This window comes from Zosterops lateralis (assembly GCF_965231275.1).
Source record: "Zosterops lateralis genome assembly, chromosome: 3".
Classification (NCBI taxonomy): domain Eukaryota; kingdom Metazoa; phylum Chordata; class Aves; order Passeriformes; family Zosteropidae; genus Zosterops; species Zosterops lateralis.
The window spans coordinates 26,042,601-26,060,878 of NC_139764.1; the positions used below are offsets into that span (position 1 = coordinate 26,042,601).

The 18,278-nt window shown below is 55.9% G+C and overlaps 1 protein-coding gene across 1 annotated transcript; it reads right to left on the reverse strand.

Moving 5' to 3' along the window:
- Positions 1-3,970: 3,970 nt before the first annotated feature.
- On the reverse strand, positions 3,971-17,965 carry NFKBIE (NFKB inhibitor epsilon). Its single transcript, XM_083858176.1, has 6 exons — positions 17,604-17,965; positions 7,113-7,215; positions 6,367-6,598; positions 6,108-6,196; positions 5,557-5,805; positions 3,971-5,235 (listed from the first exon to the last, which is right to left on the reverse strand). The coding sequence occupies exons 1-6, from the start codon at positions 17,948-17,950 to the stop codon at positions 5,170-5,172; spliced, it is 1,086 nt and encodes a 361-aa protein (XP_083714302.1). The 5' UTR covers positions 17,951-17,965; the 3' UTR covers positions 3,971-5,169.
- Positions 17,966-18,278: the final 313 nt, after the last annotated feature.

An 18,278-nucleotide genomic window follows, 5' to 3' on the forward strand; every position in this document is an offset into this window, starting at 1 on the left:
CAAAATCTGCAGAGAGAGAAAGAGGCAGGTGGTGGGCCACTGGTATATGGGCAGCTCTAGTCCACATGCCTGCAATACCCACCCATCCAGCCTGATCCTCTTCATGTGTAATGCAGCCACCCAGACCCCACTGCAGTGACAACAGTGATGTTGGCAGCACAGAGAGTAGGAAAAGTCCCCTGCAGCTGAAAAGCACAGGCCAGACATCTATGTTTGCTTCTGTTAAAGGTGGTTGCTCTGGAACATGTGGGCTTAGAATCTTGGATTCCCAGGATTAGAGAGAACACTGCTGTAACCATTTGGTTTTGACTACACTGTTACTCCAAATGCAAGGAGCGCCTCACACCTAACCTTTATAATTTAAACCTTAGCACAGCTTTTGGGTGGAAAAGGAAAGTCACTGAATGGAAAAACTGACTCCTACCTAGAAGCTCATGTTTCAAGCCTGTGGCAATGAGCAACCTTCCTCTAGAAACAAACAGTTCAGAGCTTTCCCCCTCCAGCTATATCAGGTGAGTGGAAGAGAGGCAGGGTTTGGGGCTGCCAGCCTCCCCCAGCTCCCCATGCAGCGCTGGAAGTGTGCCAAGGCACTCCTCACAGCTCAGAGGAAATTACCAGGGTTCACCCGCTTGGCAAAAAACAGCCAGCAAGCAAGGCTGGAAAGGAACTTTAATATCAGCTGTCTGGCTGGGATTTTACCAGGACTATGCAATGAGGTATAGCTGATATTCTTCAGCTATAGCTGTAGGAAGTGATCTAGCCAGATTTAAAACAGCTTTAATAGTCCTTGGAGGAGTTTTTCCCTTCCCTGTCCTCTCTGCCACAGAGGCAAACCTGCAATATTCAGGGGCACCAGGTACTCAACAGAATGAGCCAACAGGCAAGAATTTCCTACACTCAAGGCTGCCTCGCCTGCATCCTCCCCTCACAAAGCAAGCTGCAGCTTTCTGCATCAGGATAGAAGGTTTCCCTGGTCCATACTACATCCCTGCCCCAGTTTCCTCAGTGGAAAAAGCCTCCCAGTTGCTTTGGGGGCCAGGTGAGAGCGCTGTGGGCTGGCTACATAAACACACACCTGAAAAGCTCCTGTGACTGAAAGGGATAGAGATGTTAATTCCTCCTCCCCCAGAAACAAGAGAGCCAGAGGAGTTTAGGCCCTATTTAGGGGTTTACTTGGCCCCAATATTGTATAGATGTGACCTCTAGTAGCCTCCAGAGGAAACTCAGAGATTTACAAACTTAAGGGCTTTAAAGGCAAGAAAGTCCCCTGCCATTTCATGAGAAAGCACTCCCACCAACCTCTTGTCCTCTTGGGAAAGATCTTGGGGACTTTTCTTGTCCTCAGCTACTGTGGCCAGGGCCTTGGAGTTCAATAATCTAACCAAAGCTGAGGCTATGTTTCACCCAGAAATCTCCCTTCTGTGACTTAAAGGACATAAAATTCCCAGCCCAGGGAGAGGAGTAAATGGCTAGAGGTGGATTTCTTTGCCTACTTCCTATTCCTCTGTCTCCCTGCTCCCCTAGAAAAGACAGTCTGACACCTCCACTCAATCTCTCCTGCTGCAGGGGCATCATCACAGGCTGTACAGGTGCTGTGGGATGCAAAAACAGGGCTCGGTGCTCACACCTGGGGATGAAGCTGCCCATGTGCTGGGTTTATCCCTATTAAGTAACCGTGGCTGACAGTGGGGTGCAGAAACGCCGTTCACTTTTGCAGAAGTCTGTTAAACGATAAGGTCTGTTGCCACATTTGCAACTTGACAGGGATTGCAAGCTCGATTCAGCACGGCTGCTCCTGCTGTTACCCAGCCAGCTCCTGCAGCGCTGCCAGGGGAGGAGAATCCGCTCCGCTCTCCCACAACCACCGTGAAGGGGAGGCTATGGAGGGACAATGGCTCTCTATGCCCGAGCTAGCAATTCCCAGGCCCCTGGAGCTGACTCAGTGCAGCAGGCCCTGCCCTCTCTGCCGAGGCTGGGAAGGAACAGGGACGCCAGTGTTACAGGTAGAAAGCGGGGAGGGGGGCTGAGCAGGGAACATGCTGAGGCATGAAAGGAGCCTTAGTCCGAGGAGCAGCCCAGGGGCCGAGACAACACCGCCTGGGCAGTGCAAGGGCAGCTCCAAACGCGCCGCCTCAGAGCCGGGCTGGCACCCGGCCCCCTGCCAGGGATGCGCCATTTGGGCCCCGGGTCTGACAAAGATCCCTGCCTACAGCCCTGGTACTCCTGAGCGCGCCTCCAGCGCCTGACAGGGCTAAGGTCAGATGGAAGCTTGGAGCTGAGGAGTCCATACCACCACCTCGGGATCTCGTGTCTGCCCCCTGCCCTGCGCGCAGCCGGGCGGCGCGGGGGGCCTGCCCTTGTCCCCTCAGGCCCGACCGCCGCCTCAGTCAGGGGACACGGGCAGGGGCTGCCGCTCCCCGCCGGCCCTGGGGCTCCCTCCGCCGCGGGGCTCCCGGCAAGGGAGAGCCTATCGCTTGTGGCTCCGGGGCCTCTCTGCCCGAGGAGGCCCGCGGGAGATTCGGCGCCCGGCCGGGTGCGGGGGAGCGTGGCCCGGCGCCGCCTCCCTGCCCGGCGGCCACGTTCGCGGCGAGCAGGCCGGAGGCGCGGCGGACAGCTTCTCCCGCCCGCCCCGCCGAGCAGGGCAGCGCCCGGCCCGCCCTCCGCGCCCCCCTGGCCCCGGTACCCACCTGCGGCCCGGCCCCGGCCCCGGCCCGGTGTCGGCCGGCTCCCCTCGGCTCCGCTCCCGGCGGCGGCGGAACCCCCGCCCGGCGGGCGCTCCCCGCCCCACAGCGCCCACAGCGCCCCCGCCGCTCCGGAGGGACCGCGGCCGGGGCGGGGCCGCCATCGCAGATGCCGGTACACAGCACCCCTGCTGCAGGGATTCACAGAACCCATCGGGCTGGGAGAGACTGGAGACAGCCGAGCCCGACCTGTGACCGGACACGGCCTCAACTAGACCATGGCCACAACCGATCTTTCCTTAAACACCGCCGGCGAAGGCGACTGCACCACCTACCTTGGCCTGTCTATTCCAATGTTTAATCACTCCTCCTGCAGAGAAATTCCTCCTACCATCCAACCTAAATCAGCCCTGGCACAGCTTGAGGTTATGTCCTCTTACCGTGTTGATAGTTGCCTGGGAAAAGAGGTCGATCCCCACCTGGCTACACCCGCCTTTCAAGAAGGTGTAGAGAGTAGCAAAGTCTCCTCTGAGCCTCCTTTTCTGCAAGCTGAACACCCCCAGCTCCCTCACAGCCCATCATAGGGCTTTTGCTCCAAAGCCCTCACCAGCACTGTTGCCCTTCTCCAGACATGCTCCAGGACCCTCCTGAAGTGAGGGGCCCAGAACTGGACACAGGACACGATGGGAGGCCTCACAAGTGCAGAGGGACGATGACTGCCCTAGTCCCAATGGCCACACTATTCTTGATTCAAGCTAAAAGCCCCCAGAGCTGACCCCCAGCACTCCCCCATCCCTGGCCCGTCTCAGGGCAGCCCCCTCCGAGCTGCCAGCCCTGCACTGGGCACAGCCACAGCTGGTCCCTGGGGCAGGTGCCCCAGTAAGTATGGCATTACTCCACCCCAAATCCCCTATCCCAGCCCCAGGCACGGCTGCAGGGCCAGCTGGAGCCAGCACGTGGCCACCCAGTAATGTTTTACAAGACATCTTTTTAAAACAAATGGTTTTATTTTAAAATAACAAAACAAAAAAGTGCTGACCACTTGTTTCTGCTTTTTCCCTTTGCTCCCAGCTACAGCCCTGGCCACACCATCCCACACTGCCCTGCAGTATCTGTCGTTGCTTCTTTGGGCAGCCTGGAAGTGCCTCATGGCCCTTGTGAAAGGTGTCCTTGAAACAGCCCCGTGGGTTTGCAGCAGGGTTGAGGCCCTGCCAGAAGGTGAGAGGCAAAGATTGAAAAGAAACAGAGCAATCCAGCCCAGGACTGCTGAGGAAACCAGGCAAGGTCCAGAGGCCTGGGGGGTCCTTATGCTGCTTTCCTGGCAGCATTCCCTTAACAAGAAGGGAGGAAGGGCATCCTGGTCAATTGCACCATCCAGTATTTGTCCCAAACAATAGCAGCTGCTCCCAGGCAACAAGTGGGGAATTTTTCCGGCTGAGATGGGGTAAGTCAGCTCTGTGTCTCCATTCCCACAGCACCTTTGGCCGATTTCCTAATGCATTGCATGGGCTCCTCTGGCTGGAGAATTAAGTGGCAGGGAAGGGTGGCGAGCAGAACAACAGAAGGGATGGGAAGATAATGCTGCCACCTCTTCCGCTTTCAGCCTGGGAGAATCTAAAACCCAGGGAAGACCCACACCCTAAGTTTTTTAACCCAGTTCCAAGCCAGGAGAGGGGCAGGATCTTCCTGTCCCCTGTGAGAGAGGAAACCACAGCACAGTAAAGCAGTAAGGTGTCAAGCACAATGGCAGAAGCAGGAATCCACAACCTGGTCTTCCACATCTCCTGTGCTCTTTCTCCAGCCCTGCAGCCAGATGCTCGGGCAAGACAGCATGGGAATGGAGCACCTTGCTGGGATCCCCCAGCTTCAGCCCTAAGCAGTAGAAAGGCTCTGCAAGTGGGGAAGGCCCTGTGCTCCCACTCACCTTCTGTGGTGTGAAGGACCCGAGGGAACGGGCAGACTGGGGAAACCCCTGCAGCCTTCATGTCCCCAAGCCCCCGGGGTGATGCACAGCCTCCTGACGCTGTGGGGTGGGTTAGATCACGTGAGACCTCTGGCGCCCACAGCAGCAACAAACATTTATTAGAGTGAGTGTTGACACTCCTCACCCCACACTTATTCTAAAGGGGGTGCGAGACAATGCTCTGTCTGGCCTACAGTGTGAAAATGAGTCCTCTCCTGCTCCTTCCCCCGTGTATGCTGGGGATCCCCATAAGTCAGATCCATGGCAGGAAGGGGAAATTCAGTCCTGCTGCAGTGCACAGAGTAAAAGAAAAGCCTCCCCTGTGTAGTGCTCATAATGCCACCTTCTTCATCTGGGAAGGCAGCCCGAGGCAAACAAAACTTCAAAAGAGGGGAGGGGCAGTGGGATAAGTCTCCCAAAGTGTCTTTGCTCCCACTGAACTGCAGGCAGGCAAGATCCTAGTGGACAGCAGAGCAGCAGCACAGAGGAAGGAAGCAGCCCGGCGAGCCAAAGGAGTCCATCCGCTCATTCAGAGCACACCACAGGCTTCCCTGAGATCTTCAGGTCATCGAAAGGCAGCAAGGCAAGGAGCTGCAAAGACCAAGGGTATGGACATGTAAGCATCCAGGGTTGTGTCTTCACCAAGCTGGGGTAGGGGCCCCAAATCTTCCCCCCATCCAGTCCTCCACCTTCCCATGTCCCCAGGGAAGTGCCAAGAAACCCTATCTGGGCTTTTCCTAGGCCTCAAGGCAAAAGGCCGTTATCCCACACCCCACAGAGCCAATGCCTACCACATATAGGGAAGGACAGGAACAACTAGAAACTCCTCCGAGGAGGGTCTCTCTAATCATCCTACTCCTGCACCTCCTGACACACTTGCAGAGCCACAGGCTTCCCCCCACAGAGACTTACGTCGTCGTTGCCATCAGCCAGGTCCTGAGCTGTCTCGTTCTCCATGTTCCTCAGCAGGGTGTCAGCCCCAGAGTGTGAGAGGATGGCGGCAATGGCAGCATCCTTGCGGCCCACGGCCAGGTGGAGCGGGGTGCACCCGTTGTACATCTGGGCATCCACAAACGCCCCTTTGCGCAGCAGGAACTGCACAGCCCTATGGTTGTGGCACTCCACAGCCAGGTGCAGTGGGGTCTTCCCGCTCGTGCCCTCCTGCAACCCACAGATCACAAGGGTGTGGGTGGGGGGGTCCCCTCAGCTGGGCCCTGCAGCACCCACCTACACCCCTTTGACTGGGTGCAGAGGGCAGTCCCCACTCTGACTGCTGTCACAGCACCCAACAAACTCTCAAGGACCTCTACTCTCTGCTCCCTCAAAATTCAGTGCTCCCAAGCCTCACAGCAGTGCCTGCCCCAGGGCTGAAGGAAATGCCCAAAGGAGAGACCCACCATCCCAGCCTTTACAAAACATCTTACCCAGTCTTACCCGAACATCATCATCTTGCCCAGTCTTACCCGAACATCAATGTTGGCACCACTCTCCAGCAGCAGAGACATCATTGGGATGTTCCCTTTCAAGGTACTGATATGCAGACATGCCAAGCCTGTGATGGGGAGGCAAAAGAGAGCCACAGTCAGCCCAAACCACTCTGGGGCACACCAATCCCAGCCACATTCCCATTCTGCTGTGCTCCTGGATCCTTGCATACACATCTCATGGCCTCTGCCCTAATCTGGCTGCCAGCTCTGCCACTGCATTGCTCCCAGGTCTCACCTTGCCAGTTCTGGAGCTGCAGGTCCTGGTGGTGCCCACAGGGCTGAGTGGTGCCATCTGGTGTGGCTGGGCCCTCCAGCAGCTGCTGGGCACACTGCAGGTGCTGCTGCTCACAGGCCAGGTGCAGTGGGGTGTTGCCATTGCGGTCCTGCAGCCCACGGTTCACTCCCTTGTGGATCAGTGCCTGGATCACACTGGGCTGCTCCAGGTACACAGCGAGGTGGAGCGGGGTCTGGAGAGAAATGAGGAAAGGGGAGGATGCCCCACAGGACACCAGGTGTGATGAGCCCCACCAGTCTCCAGGAGCTAGGCTGCCATGCAGAACACTACCATCCCTGTTGTGATGTTACATGTGGCTGACACTGGTGGGGTCACACGGCTTGCTGTTCCCATGCACCTCAGCTCATGGATCACCCATGGAGACACATCTCATACTCCCAAGTTATCTACCCTGCCACATTCAAGCCATGCCTTTCCCTGGCTGTCTGCAGTGTCCTGGGGCCTTGCAAAGAAACCCTTCACCCCACAGTGCTGGGAGCTGTCACACTTCTCCCTCAGGGTATCTCCACCTCCCTTCTTCCCCTCCCTGCACTGCAAAGGGGCTGCACACATGGGACCTTCACCACACTCTGGGGGAAGCAGGTGTGTGGGGTCCTGGGAAAAGGGCAGATGGATTGAGCAGCTATGCAGGGAACAGCCTGTGGCATTTCTCTTCCTCCCATCTTCTGCCTATCACAACAGCATACCTGGAAAAGATCATTTTGGATCTCCAGCACCTCCCTCGGTAGCTGAGCGATGCAGCAGAGTGCTACAGCTGGGACACAGTGGATAATGGCCAGATGAACCAACCTACAGGGGGTTAATGGTGACAGGAGAGAAGAAAAAGAAAAATAAGTCCCAAGTGCCAAACTCAGGAGCAGAGATCCTTCCCTGCTGCATGAAGGAACAACCTCCCTGCCTCTTCCAGTCTCTTCCCCTCTAGTTTGGAGGTCCTCCATCTTGCCCTCTCCCTGGGGAAGTTCAGCAGATGGCCAAGGCAGGAACATGGTCTGAGGCTCCACAGGGTAGTCCTTTACTCTGATCCCCACAGGAAACAGACCCTCCTCTCCATGCTAAGCAACACAGGATCCTCCCTCAGACCTCACAGCATGTGTAGTAGGGTTTCAATCTGGCACTGCCCAAAGCCAGGCCTCCAACTGGTGTAAGTCCAAAGAGCCTGGGATGTCTTTCCCAGAGCCCAAGAGCTGGGTTTGGTGGCTGTGGAGAGAGGTCTGGGCTCTGGCAGCTGCCTGGGGGATTCCCGTTCCCCACTGCCAGCTGCACACTGTACTTCTGCTTTCCCCTCCAAGGAGGCAAACAGTCAAAGCTGGGCAGGAGCCCAGGGCTGGTCCAAGATCACCTGCACAGCAGAGTCCCTATGCCAGCAGATCTGCTGGCCCACACCGATTTCCTTTTCTCTCCCCCACATCCTTCCCTTTCAGCACTGTCATGGCAGGGCTGGCACACAGCCCTCAGCACAGAGGGACACCAGAGATGCAGCTGTCACAGCTTGGTGGCAAGCAGGGAGCTCTGGTCCTCAGGACTGGGGTCCCCACAGCCATGGGATGGCCAGGCACCCCAGAGTGCCCCAGGCCAAGGACAGGTTTAATTTCCAGACAGCCTCTGCACAGTCAGAAGAGAAGCGAGAGCACAACAGAGGCAGAGCTGAGAGGGAATTTCCAGTTCCCCGGCCAACCTCCTGTCTCCCAGGCCCCCTGCACTGAAGGGCCCATCTTCCCACTACAGGGCAGCTCTCTCAGGCCAAACCTGGCCACCGTGGTCAGCAGCAAGGAACAGGCAGCAGCTCCCACTCTGCACAGCAAGGCAGGCATCAGCTCAGCCTCCTGACCCCTCACCACTGCACTAGAGGCCCTGGGTGGCCTCTGCTTCTGGAAGGAACCAGCTCCAAACTGAAGGCTGGGTTCTGCCACCCATGCTGCTTTGATGGAGACTGACAGGGCCAAGAGGTGGAGGGTGAGAGCTGTGCCAGCCCTGGCAAGACACCCCACTCTCCAGACAGCCCAGTTTTGGGATGCCACCTGCAATGTGGAGGTGCATTGCACAATGCAATGTGGAGGGATGCACAGAGAGCATCCCTCCACAGGGAGAACAACACCTGGCCCTAAAGCACTGCAGACAAGAAGTGGAGCTGGAGCTGCCTTTTTGCCAGTTGCACTGGACATGAATGTGCAGAGAAGCTCAGAGGCCAGTCGCCAAGAGCGTCCTTTATTGACCTCCTCTCAAGTGCCACCTGGAGATCAAGCCAGCATCTGGGACTCCAGGCATCTTCAGTTGAAACCTGATTTTGAAGGCAAAACAAGGCCAGTTCCTCTCCACCCTGCTGCCAGTGGAGAGGTTGTGCCCAACAGGAGAGGCTTTGTCCCTGGGGAAGCCCCAGGTTATGTTACAGCAGGGAATTCCCCACTGGAAGGAGAGGCCACCCACATTTGATTGCCTCTGCACAGCCATGGGGTACTCCCTCACTGCCAGCACTCCCAGGGCAGGGGAGGGGGCTGCAAGCAGAGGCCATGCAGCGCCATGGGCAGTGTCTGGCCTCCCTCGGTGGACCATGGGGCAGAGGCACAGCCAAGGGGCCCAGCCTAGGAACAAGGCAACCAGCTGTAAGAATAGCCCTCCTCTCATCAGGCTTTTGCTAACTCTAGCCTAGGTATGATCTGAGCAGGGAGATTCCCTGCTGGGTTTTGCATCAGGCCCCCAGTCCCCATGGTAGCACCTCTGCTGAGGTGTCCTTTGCACACTCACAGGGACAGCCCCTTTTCTCCAAACCTGCCCCCAGGCACCACGTGCAGGAAGAGGCTGCAGGATCTGCCTTTTTCAGGTACAGCAGAGTTAAGGCTGCTCATATAAGGGACTTTCCACGGCAATTCAGCTTGAACATTAAACCGCTGGTGCTTTCACTTTCCGGAGCCACTGGGCTCCCAGGGGAGAGCAGTGCTCCGGGTTGTGTCCCATGGCAGACAGCCCTCCTGCCCCAGGAATCCCCCGGACCCCTCTGTCACTGCCCACACCACACTGCACTGTCATGTAGGGACAAGTGGGGTAGTCACCCAGGGGAGACGGAAACCCCCGAGCAGCCCTCAGCCACTGCCAGCATCTCACTCTTCCTGTCTTGGCTGCCTTTGCAGCTCAACAAGGCAGTGGAGCTGCTCGGGGCTGGGCTGACACTGAGCTAGTTTGAGCATCCATGCTGCAGAGGCAACGGGGTGACCACCCCCCTGGCCAGAGCTCAGGCTTTCACCTTGCAGCCGGGATGTGCCTGCTTTGAAGGATTGCTTTCCCCCCTCCCCCTACCTTCTCCTCCCGGGTGCAGCCTCCTCCTGGGCTTTCATTTCTGCATTCGTTCTTGCCTTTCCTCATTACCAGCCCTCAACTTCCTGAAATGGCTGCAAGAACCTGAGCTACTTGGGGGAATCATCACAAGGCCAGCAGGCTAGGAGGAGCCCACCATGAGCACATGTGCACTGAGGCATTCTGTGCCACTGGCAGTGCTGCCAACCAGGAACTGGGATTGTCTCCTAACTCAGGAAACCTCTTACACCCAGGAGACCTGAGGTGCCAGTCTCCACTTTTTTCCACCGAGGCTACACACCTCTCTTTGTGTGACAGCAGCTGTGTGGTCCAGCTGCTGATGGGCTGCTGCATGCTGGCACATTGTGTGCCAGAGCCAGGGCACGGTGATGGAGAGACACCCGCTCACTGCCAGAACCTCTCCTTGCCCAGCCACAGCAGTGTGCCCTTGCCAGAACAAGCCCTCTGCCCTGCCATGGGATCCTTGCCCATCCCAAGTCACCTGCACATCTCTCCTCTGCCTTCCTCTATTTGCCTGCTCCCTCCCTCCCCATGCTCCTGCCTGCAGTGCTCCTGGCTGCAGCCACACGGGTGGGGGTCCAGCAGGAACTGTCAGAAAGGGCAACAGGGAGTTTTAGAAAGGGCAAGGGATGAGTAGCTGTGAGCAAGGGAGACACGGCAGGAGTACAGACTGCTGGATTCATTCTCAGCTTTTCCACTTGCTCACCAGCTCTGTCCTGGCATAAGGGGACTCAACACTCTGAGTCACAGAGGCACAGGACATCCCTGGCACAAAGTGATCCACCCATCATCAGAGAGATGATAACCCTGGAGCAGAGAGGTTGGGGCTATCCCTGGGGATATCCCTGGGAATGAACATGCCATACCCAAAGTGGTCCTAGTTTAGGCATAGGAGAGCATCCATTTCCACAGTGCTGTTCATCTCCAGCTTCTGAGTGACCTCAAGTGTCCTGTAGGAAAAGTTTCCACACATGAGGAGTGGAGGCAGGAGAACAGGGTAAGGGGTGACACCGAGCTCTGACACACAAGCAGAACTGAAGTCACACCAGTTCTCTGGCTATCCTTTTCCATCTCTCTAGAAAAGGAGCTGACCATGCAGATCCCCTCATCTGTAGAGCAAGACACCTTGTCCACAAAGCAGCCTCTCCCTTCACCATCTCACCTCAAAAGTCCCTTAATCAGGGGATCCAGCATTCAATTGAATTTGCTTTGACAAGTTTTTCTCCCTTCCTAGATAAAGGTCCCTGTCTGCAGCAGGAACAGTTCATTCTCAGCTCCTTGTTTTGGCTGAGTGGAGCAGTAGGAAATCACTCAAAACAATTTGCACAAGAGAAACTTGTTCAGGGGAGGAAATGGCCCCAGCAGCAATAGAAAAGAGAGCAAGGGAGGAGGAAAACAGCAGGGGAATTCCATGCTTACTCTGCTCTCCTGTTCCAGCCCTGTAACCTGCACTGCTAACCGCTTCCTCAGCCACCAGCATGAACCTCTGCCAGAGGGCCAAGCAAGCACAGCTCGATCCTTCCCTGCAGCCCTGAACCAGCCCAGCCTGGCTCCTTTTCTTCCTCCCCACACAGCAATGCAATGCTTCCCTGCTCCATAAAGCTATGCCAGCTGCTCTCTGGCAGCTCCAAGGGAGCAGTTTATCTCAGCTGCCTTATCCCATGTTCTGTGTTCCTGCCCTGCAGGTTTTGTTGCCCCTTCCTTGGGAGAGGCACAGCTTGAATTTGAATGGGGGGGGGGGGGGGGGGGCGGGGGAGGTTTGGAGGGTTTGGGATGGGAGTGGAGGGAGGTTGTGGCTAGCAGGATGCAAAGCCCTTTCAGCCACATTGGGTTCAGCATGCCTGATTTCCAGCCTGAGCAGTAGATGCTTCCCAGCCTGCTGCTGCTGGGGCCAGAGTGAGGGGTGGGAACCGACAGGTGAGCAGAGGAGACAGTCTCACCTTTCCTGGGGTGCTCTGCAGAGGGTCTGGTCTGAGTGCTTGAGGATGAGGGGAGCTGGAGGTTGACTGGCAGGAAGGCATTGCAGGACAGCTGTGGGTGCCTCATTTTTCAGTGAGGTGGGGATGAGAGGGTACCCTGACCTCAGAGCCTCTAGATTCTGCACCCACACATGTGAGAACTTCATTTCTGAGCAGATGGTGGGTCTGCAATTGCAGAAGCACTCAACATCAGAAGCATGTGGGCTGTTGCCCGCAAAACAACGGGCCTGTCCGGTACTACTATCAATGCACAGATGGGCCAAGCCAGAAAACAGATCAGCCCACCCAAGCAGGGGCCAGTCCCCATCAGAGAAGCATGATGAACAATTTCAATAAAAGCAGTGAACATCCCAAAAAGTCCATTGACTGTGGACAGTCCATTTCAAACAGAATAAACTCACACTTGACTCCTTCGGAGGCAAATACATTCTACAGTTTTTGTACACAAAGAGATATCTTGAGGTCAGAAGAGACTCTTACAAGAGTAAAGTGCCTGGACTTTGCCAGAGCCTGTACAACACACCCTAGCAATCATTTACAACCCCACAGGTATCCTCACTGTCTCAGGATTTTCTTTTAATGAGGCACGAGCCATGGGTCTAAGATACCTCAGGGCCCCCCTTCAGCTCTGGCTCTGCCTCAGTCAGAGGGGCTTCCCAACCCTGTGACACAGAGAGCATCCCACGCAGCTCACTGAGAGGCGTGCAGTAACCACTCTCACAGCTCAGATCCCACAACTTCTTCCTACACAGTCATGTCTGACTCCTAAATCTTTTCACATTATACTAAAAAAACCCAAACCCAAGCCAATAAAAACTAAAAATTTTTGTGTTTAATTAGCTGAGCTCAACCCTTTCCCAGCAGCAGATGAGCCTGCCTGCAGAGTGCAAGGACCTAAAGCCCTCCACACCTCGGCTGATCTGTTACAGCCAGGCTTCTGCATCCCAGAAGCCTGGACACGGAAATTTCCAGCCATTCTTTCCCTTCATCTGTGCTAAAGTGCCCTGTGTTTGTCCCCAACTCCGACACAAACCTAGGCAGGCGGAAAGTTTGAAGAAACTTCCTCCAAGCCAGGCTGAAGTCATCCAAACAAGAAAAAAAAAAAACCTCTTGCATGCACAATCTCAGAAGGCTGCCAGGACTTACCCACTTTACGCCAAGACTGTATGTGTGTGACCCCTGCAGCAGCCAGCAGCTTCTGGGGCATTCCAAAGCAACTTGTGCAGAGCTGCCTGGCCTGGCTTAGATGGACACCAAGTTCTCCTGTTTACCAAACTCCTGAGCACACACAGAGGAAGAGCTGAGAGTTCAGGGACAGGGAGCTAGACACAGGAAAATCCCCCTCCTAGCAGACCCATGTTAGGACTCACTTTCTCTAATGCCCCACAAATGGCAGCACGTTAGGGAATAACTTGGGATGGACTTGAATCCTGGCAATCAAGCAGGGTTTCTGAAGACCCACTGGTAAAACCAAGAGCATCCCCACTTCCCACTACCTATGGCCATCCCACTGCTGGGCAGCTGGCAACAGCCCAGCAAAGCAAGGGGCTGCCAACCTGACCAGCAACAAGGTGTGCTCTCTGCATCAGACTTCTTTAATCCTTCTCCTAAAACTGAGTCTCTCCAGTCCTCTGCTTCTTTTTCCTTCTTTCCCTTTCTTTTATCTTTGCTGTCACACTCTGAGCACTCCCCCACGTACACAAGGGTTCAGCAACATGCTTGTATAGCAGGGCAAGCAGTGAGAAAGCAGCCACACTGGAGCAGACAGCCTAAATGGGGGCAACTTCTATTCCCCTGCTCAGGGAAGCTCTCCAGCCCAGGACAACATGACTAGAGAGGGCTACGATTGGCACATGCCAATGAATGGTTAGAAGTGGCTCTTGGCCCCTTCAAGACGAGCCTTCATGCTCAGTGACAACCCATGCAGGCAACCGAGGCCCCTTCACTACCATCATGTGAAGAGTTAAGAACATCAGCTCCTGTGGGCCCTGTTTTTACTCGACTAACTGTCCCCAAGCCCTTGTTAAGGCATTTCAGCCCACGAGTCACTGGCACGTGATTTCTTATCAGCAGATGGGGCATCACTTGTCTCTGAAGGAAGGAGGAAGTCAGGCTTCCTCTGCTCCCCTCCGTCCCTGAAACACGCACCCAACCAAAACCCCACAGTCCCATTTTCCATCTGAAGGAGGCCTAGGTCTTCCTTCTGTGATCGTGCTGGGGTCCCTGGACCTTCACCCCTGCAGAAGTGCTGCACTGCTTTGCATACAGAGCCCCATGCAGAAGACAGTCACTCTCCCGCAGAGGTGCAGCCCACGGCCTTTCCATCACCACAGCATCAGGTGCGATGGTAAAAAGTGGTGTGTGGCCCAAGGACCAGCATGGGCAGAAAGGAAAGCACGTTTTTAAGTTTAAGATAGACTATATAGTCCTAGAGAGAGGAAACTCTGCTTAACTTCACACACTGATGAATCAATTGTGCCTCCAGAGCTGGCAGAAGCTGACATCAGCCCAAGGAAATGGGGAGGTTTTCTCTTGTGCTGGAACAAAATCAGGTGATCCCTTCACACCCTATTTCACCTGGAAGGAGCTGGTCCCACACCCATCCTTTTCCCAGAATGTTGGAATTGTGCATCTGCCAGGTGAGGCTAGGAAGGATGGGGTTTCCTCAGTGAATCCTCACAAAGACCAAGGTGGTCCGGAGGCTGGGGCACAACAATAAACCTGCCTGCAGTCGGCTCCAGAGGCAGACAGTCCTACAGCTGGAAAGCCCCTCTCTTCACTTCCACAAAGGGCAGTCCTATCAGGACCCAAGTCAGCAGAAAAGGAGCTTGTTTACATGGAAAAGACAGATGTTTTGGGTCACAAGGAAAAGATGGATGCTTGGAGGAGACCATTTGAGCTTGAGGGTTTTGGGGCTTGTTCTCTACCTGCCCACAGGATAAGCAGGATACAGATCACTGCTCAGAGTGCACCCACCACCTCCTGCTTGCCACCCCACTCCTCATGCTTGACTTCTCCTGCCCTCACAGCTGAGCCACACTCTCTTGGGGAGTAATGTGCCTGATTACTGTGGCTCTGACTTCCCTGAGGCAGAGGAAGGGAGCAAGGGAGGAGATGGCTCTGACTTCCTTGAGGCAGAGGTGCTGCCAATGGTGCTAAGGTCCCATGGAGAGGATGACATTTGGACAAATAATTCTTGGAAGACAGTACCCACGCATTTCACTGGCCATCATACCCCCGTCTTTCCTGTTAGTAAATTTCCTTCCTGTCAAAGTGAGACTCCTTCTAACTTTGGGCACAGGGCGAGACAGTTTTAGCCCCATTGCTTCATCCTGCCTGCTCTGATGCTCCTGTCCTGCGGAGGCAGGCGGGGAGGTATCCAAGGAGGATCCTGCTGACACTCCAACCGCCCAAGCATGTGCTCTTCACCTCTGCCTCCACCTCCTGTTCTTACTCCACAAGCGCCAGGCAGACAAACACAGGCACACCTTGAGACGGCACAGGTGGGTGAGCCTGAGGGAGCTACGGACAGTGAAGATTTTTGTCCGATGTAGAGCCAAGACTTGGCAGCTCCCTTTGTGCAAGCCTAGTGCTTCTCTCAGCTCAAGACCACCCAGGGCATCTGGGGAAACAGGAACTACTTAGCCAAAACCTGAGAACTTTTTGTATTTTCAAAATTACAATTACAGGAAAGTGTAGTGGCCCAAGTCTTCTGAAATATAATGATAGTATGATTTTAATTCTCTGCCTGGAGCTGTTTTGTGGCAGACATTTAAAAAAGGCACACAAAGAAGTGTGCTGCTGACAGAGATGAAAAGAAGAAAAGATGGGTTTGTCTGGCCGGATGAAAGGGATGTGGCCTGTGGCCATCTGATCCCTTCTCTCTGGGGACCTTCTGTCACTGGATGAGCAATTGCACCATGGACTTTAGCATTACTATCAGCCCTGACTTGTTTTCACATACAAAACCGGTGGCAGTTCAATGAGTCGCTGGGTGCTCACAGTCCCCATCTGCATCGACCTGAGTGGTGGATGTTCAGCACTTCTAAATATAAATGCCACCTACCTCTGCCGCAGGGTCAGGAGGAGAGACAAGAATAGCGGAGGCACAAATCCACAGCCTCACCACTCTAACCACAAGAACAGTTTTTTTTCCCAGCAGTGGGAGTAGATCCCAGGAAAGCCTGTCTCCTGCACAGACATGGTGAACCCAGAGCTGTACAACCAGCAGAGACCTATTGCTCCCTCCCTCACTCTTTACAGATTTCCTGTTCTGAAATGCACTGTGAGTGAGAGAAAACAGAAGAGCAAAGGCAACCGTTTGGGGAGCTCTCTGAGAGCCTCTCCTGCCTACAGTAACCAAGGCACCACTGATTAATGTTTTCCTAGTTAATAAGATGTTTGCGTTAGGTCTTTCCAAGCAAGTCTGACAAGCAAAGGGCTTCAACCACCAAACAAGACAGCCTCAAGCACTAAAAGCATCTCCAAGCAGCTGCTTCTATGGGGCTCACTAATAAAACAATAAGCGAGGAGCTCTGGGCACACCATGACAGACAAACCTGGGGGGAAACGTTACTTTCGCAGCTCTGATTAAAGACACTTGGCTCTCTCCATGGGCACTGTGGCTCTAGCATTACAGCTGGGAAAACTGGCAAAGCTCCTCCATTCTGAGGAGCCACAGAATCAGCCTGTAGATAGGACAGGACTAGAAAGCCTCTCTGGGGAGTGTGGGAGGCTGGGTTTAGTCTAACTTTGCTTGCCGTGAGACTTCCAGGCAATCCTCAGAACAGATCCCACAGTCAGCACTAATGAACTAATTAGCAGATGCACAGACTCCTTCCTAACAGGGAAGTAAACACTCAGGCTGTCTCCCAGCTCATCTTCAGCTTCAATCCAGATGTTGCCTGCCAGGCAAGGACAGAGCTTTCTTGCTACTGAAGACATTTGCTTGATCACGTCAGTGCCTCTAAGTTTCTCTTCCTCTTGCACCATTACTCAGGATTAAACTCTAGCCCGGGTTTGGGGCAAAGCTTTGCCGTCAGCTGAAGAACGCTTCGCTCATGCTCTGTGTGTACACTCATAATGAAAACCTTCCATCGAGGGAATGTACAACAGGAAAAAAACGCTGTGATTAGCTGAAGGTAATTACCAGAAGCCAAACCAAATAACTCTGGCGTGATGCCTCCGCCCTTGAGAGGGCATCAGGGTTGTGGGAAGCCCCCCTGATGAAGACAAACACTTGTCTCCATCACAGAAGCTCAGCAGGGCAACCCCACACGGGGATGTGCGTCACAACTCTGCCAAAAGCCGCGGCTCTGCGGGCAGGTTGGCAAAGCGAGGCTGTTCCCACCTGAGAACAAACAGTTCTGGGGTTGCTCGGTTGAGCAGCGTCTAACGCAGCCATGGCAAGGTCTTGCCCTGCATGGCCAATCTTGTTTCAGGACTTGCTTATGTGCCATCTCACGCAGCCAAGCCTTTCCCATTGTGGAGGAAACCTTGCATTCTCTGGGGAAGAGACAGTAGGGGAGGCTTAATTTGCTCCCCATTTTCTTCTAGTTCCTAGCAGCCCCATGGCAAGAGGAAGCTGGCTTCCTATGGTGGCTCCACTCTCTGCCATGCAGCCTGGGGTGCATCTCTCCCTGCCCACTCCGCTGGGCCTGGCTCAGCTATCTCTCAGGCAGATGAGGGGGGTCATCCAGCCAAACTCGGATGCCAAGCATCCACACGCACGAAGGCAAGGCGGAAGGCTCTCGGGACAGGGCCCGGGGAGCGCTAAACAACACGGCTAAAGGGATGCTCCCCAGGAGAAGAGGGCTGGGGAGCACAGCAAACACAGCCGGGCTGATCTCTCCGCTGCAAGGGGAGCAGCCCGGGGCTGGGGTCACTCACGTGTCTCCGTCCTCCGACAGGAAGGTGAGGGCCTCCAGCTGCTGCCGGCTGAGCGCCTCGGGCCGGGGCGGCGGCTCCTCGGCCCCCGGAGCCCCCGGGAGCGCGGGCAGAGCCTCGGGCAGGGCTCCGGAGCCGTAGCTGGAATCCAGGCGCTCCTCGGCGGCGGCGGCCTCGGCCAGGGTCTCCTCGGGGGCCTCGGGGGCGGCCGGGGGGCCCTCGGGCGCGGCGGGGGTCTCCCTGCCGCCCGGCAGCGAGCGCAGCGACTCGATGCCCGAGTCGCACTGCCCGTCCTCGCCCTCCCAGCCCGCCGCTTCCTTGCGGCACTCGCCGCCCGCCGCCCGCGACATGGCTCAGCGCCCTCAGCCCGCCCGCCCCGGCCCGGGTCCCGCTCCCGGCCCCGCTGCCGGGGGGCTCATGGCCGGAAAGCCACCGAGCTGCGCCCGGCGCAGAGTCTAAGGCGCCACGGCCCCGCCTCCGCCGCCTCCTCCTCCTCCTGCCCCGGCCCGCACTGACTCAGCCGCACCCGGCCCGGGATTCCCCCGCCCCGCCCCGGCCCGGCCCGGCCTCAGCCAGGGGCCGCCTCTGCCCGCCCTCTCCCTCCGGGCCAGCAAAAGCGCCAGAGGCCAGAGAAGGTACGGTGGCCGTGTGGTGGTCACGGCGGCCCTGTGGTGGTTA

Excerpts from the sequence above, each read along its gene's own strand:
- NFKBIE (XM_083858176.1), bottom strand. The coding sequence starts at position 17,950 with ATGTCGCGGGCGGCGGGCGGCGAGTGCCGCAAGGAAGCGGCGGGCTGG. Across the intron at positions 6,197-6,366 it reads GCAGCTCCAGAACTGGCAAG|GCTTGGCATGTCTGCATATC; the intron begins GTGAGACCTGGG and ends TCCCCATCACAG. Across the intron at positions 5,236-5,556 it reads TGGCTGATGGCAACGACGAC|CTCCTTGCCTTGCTGCCTTT; the intron begins GTAAGTCTCTGT and ends TGGTCTTTGCAG.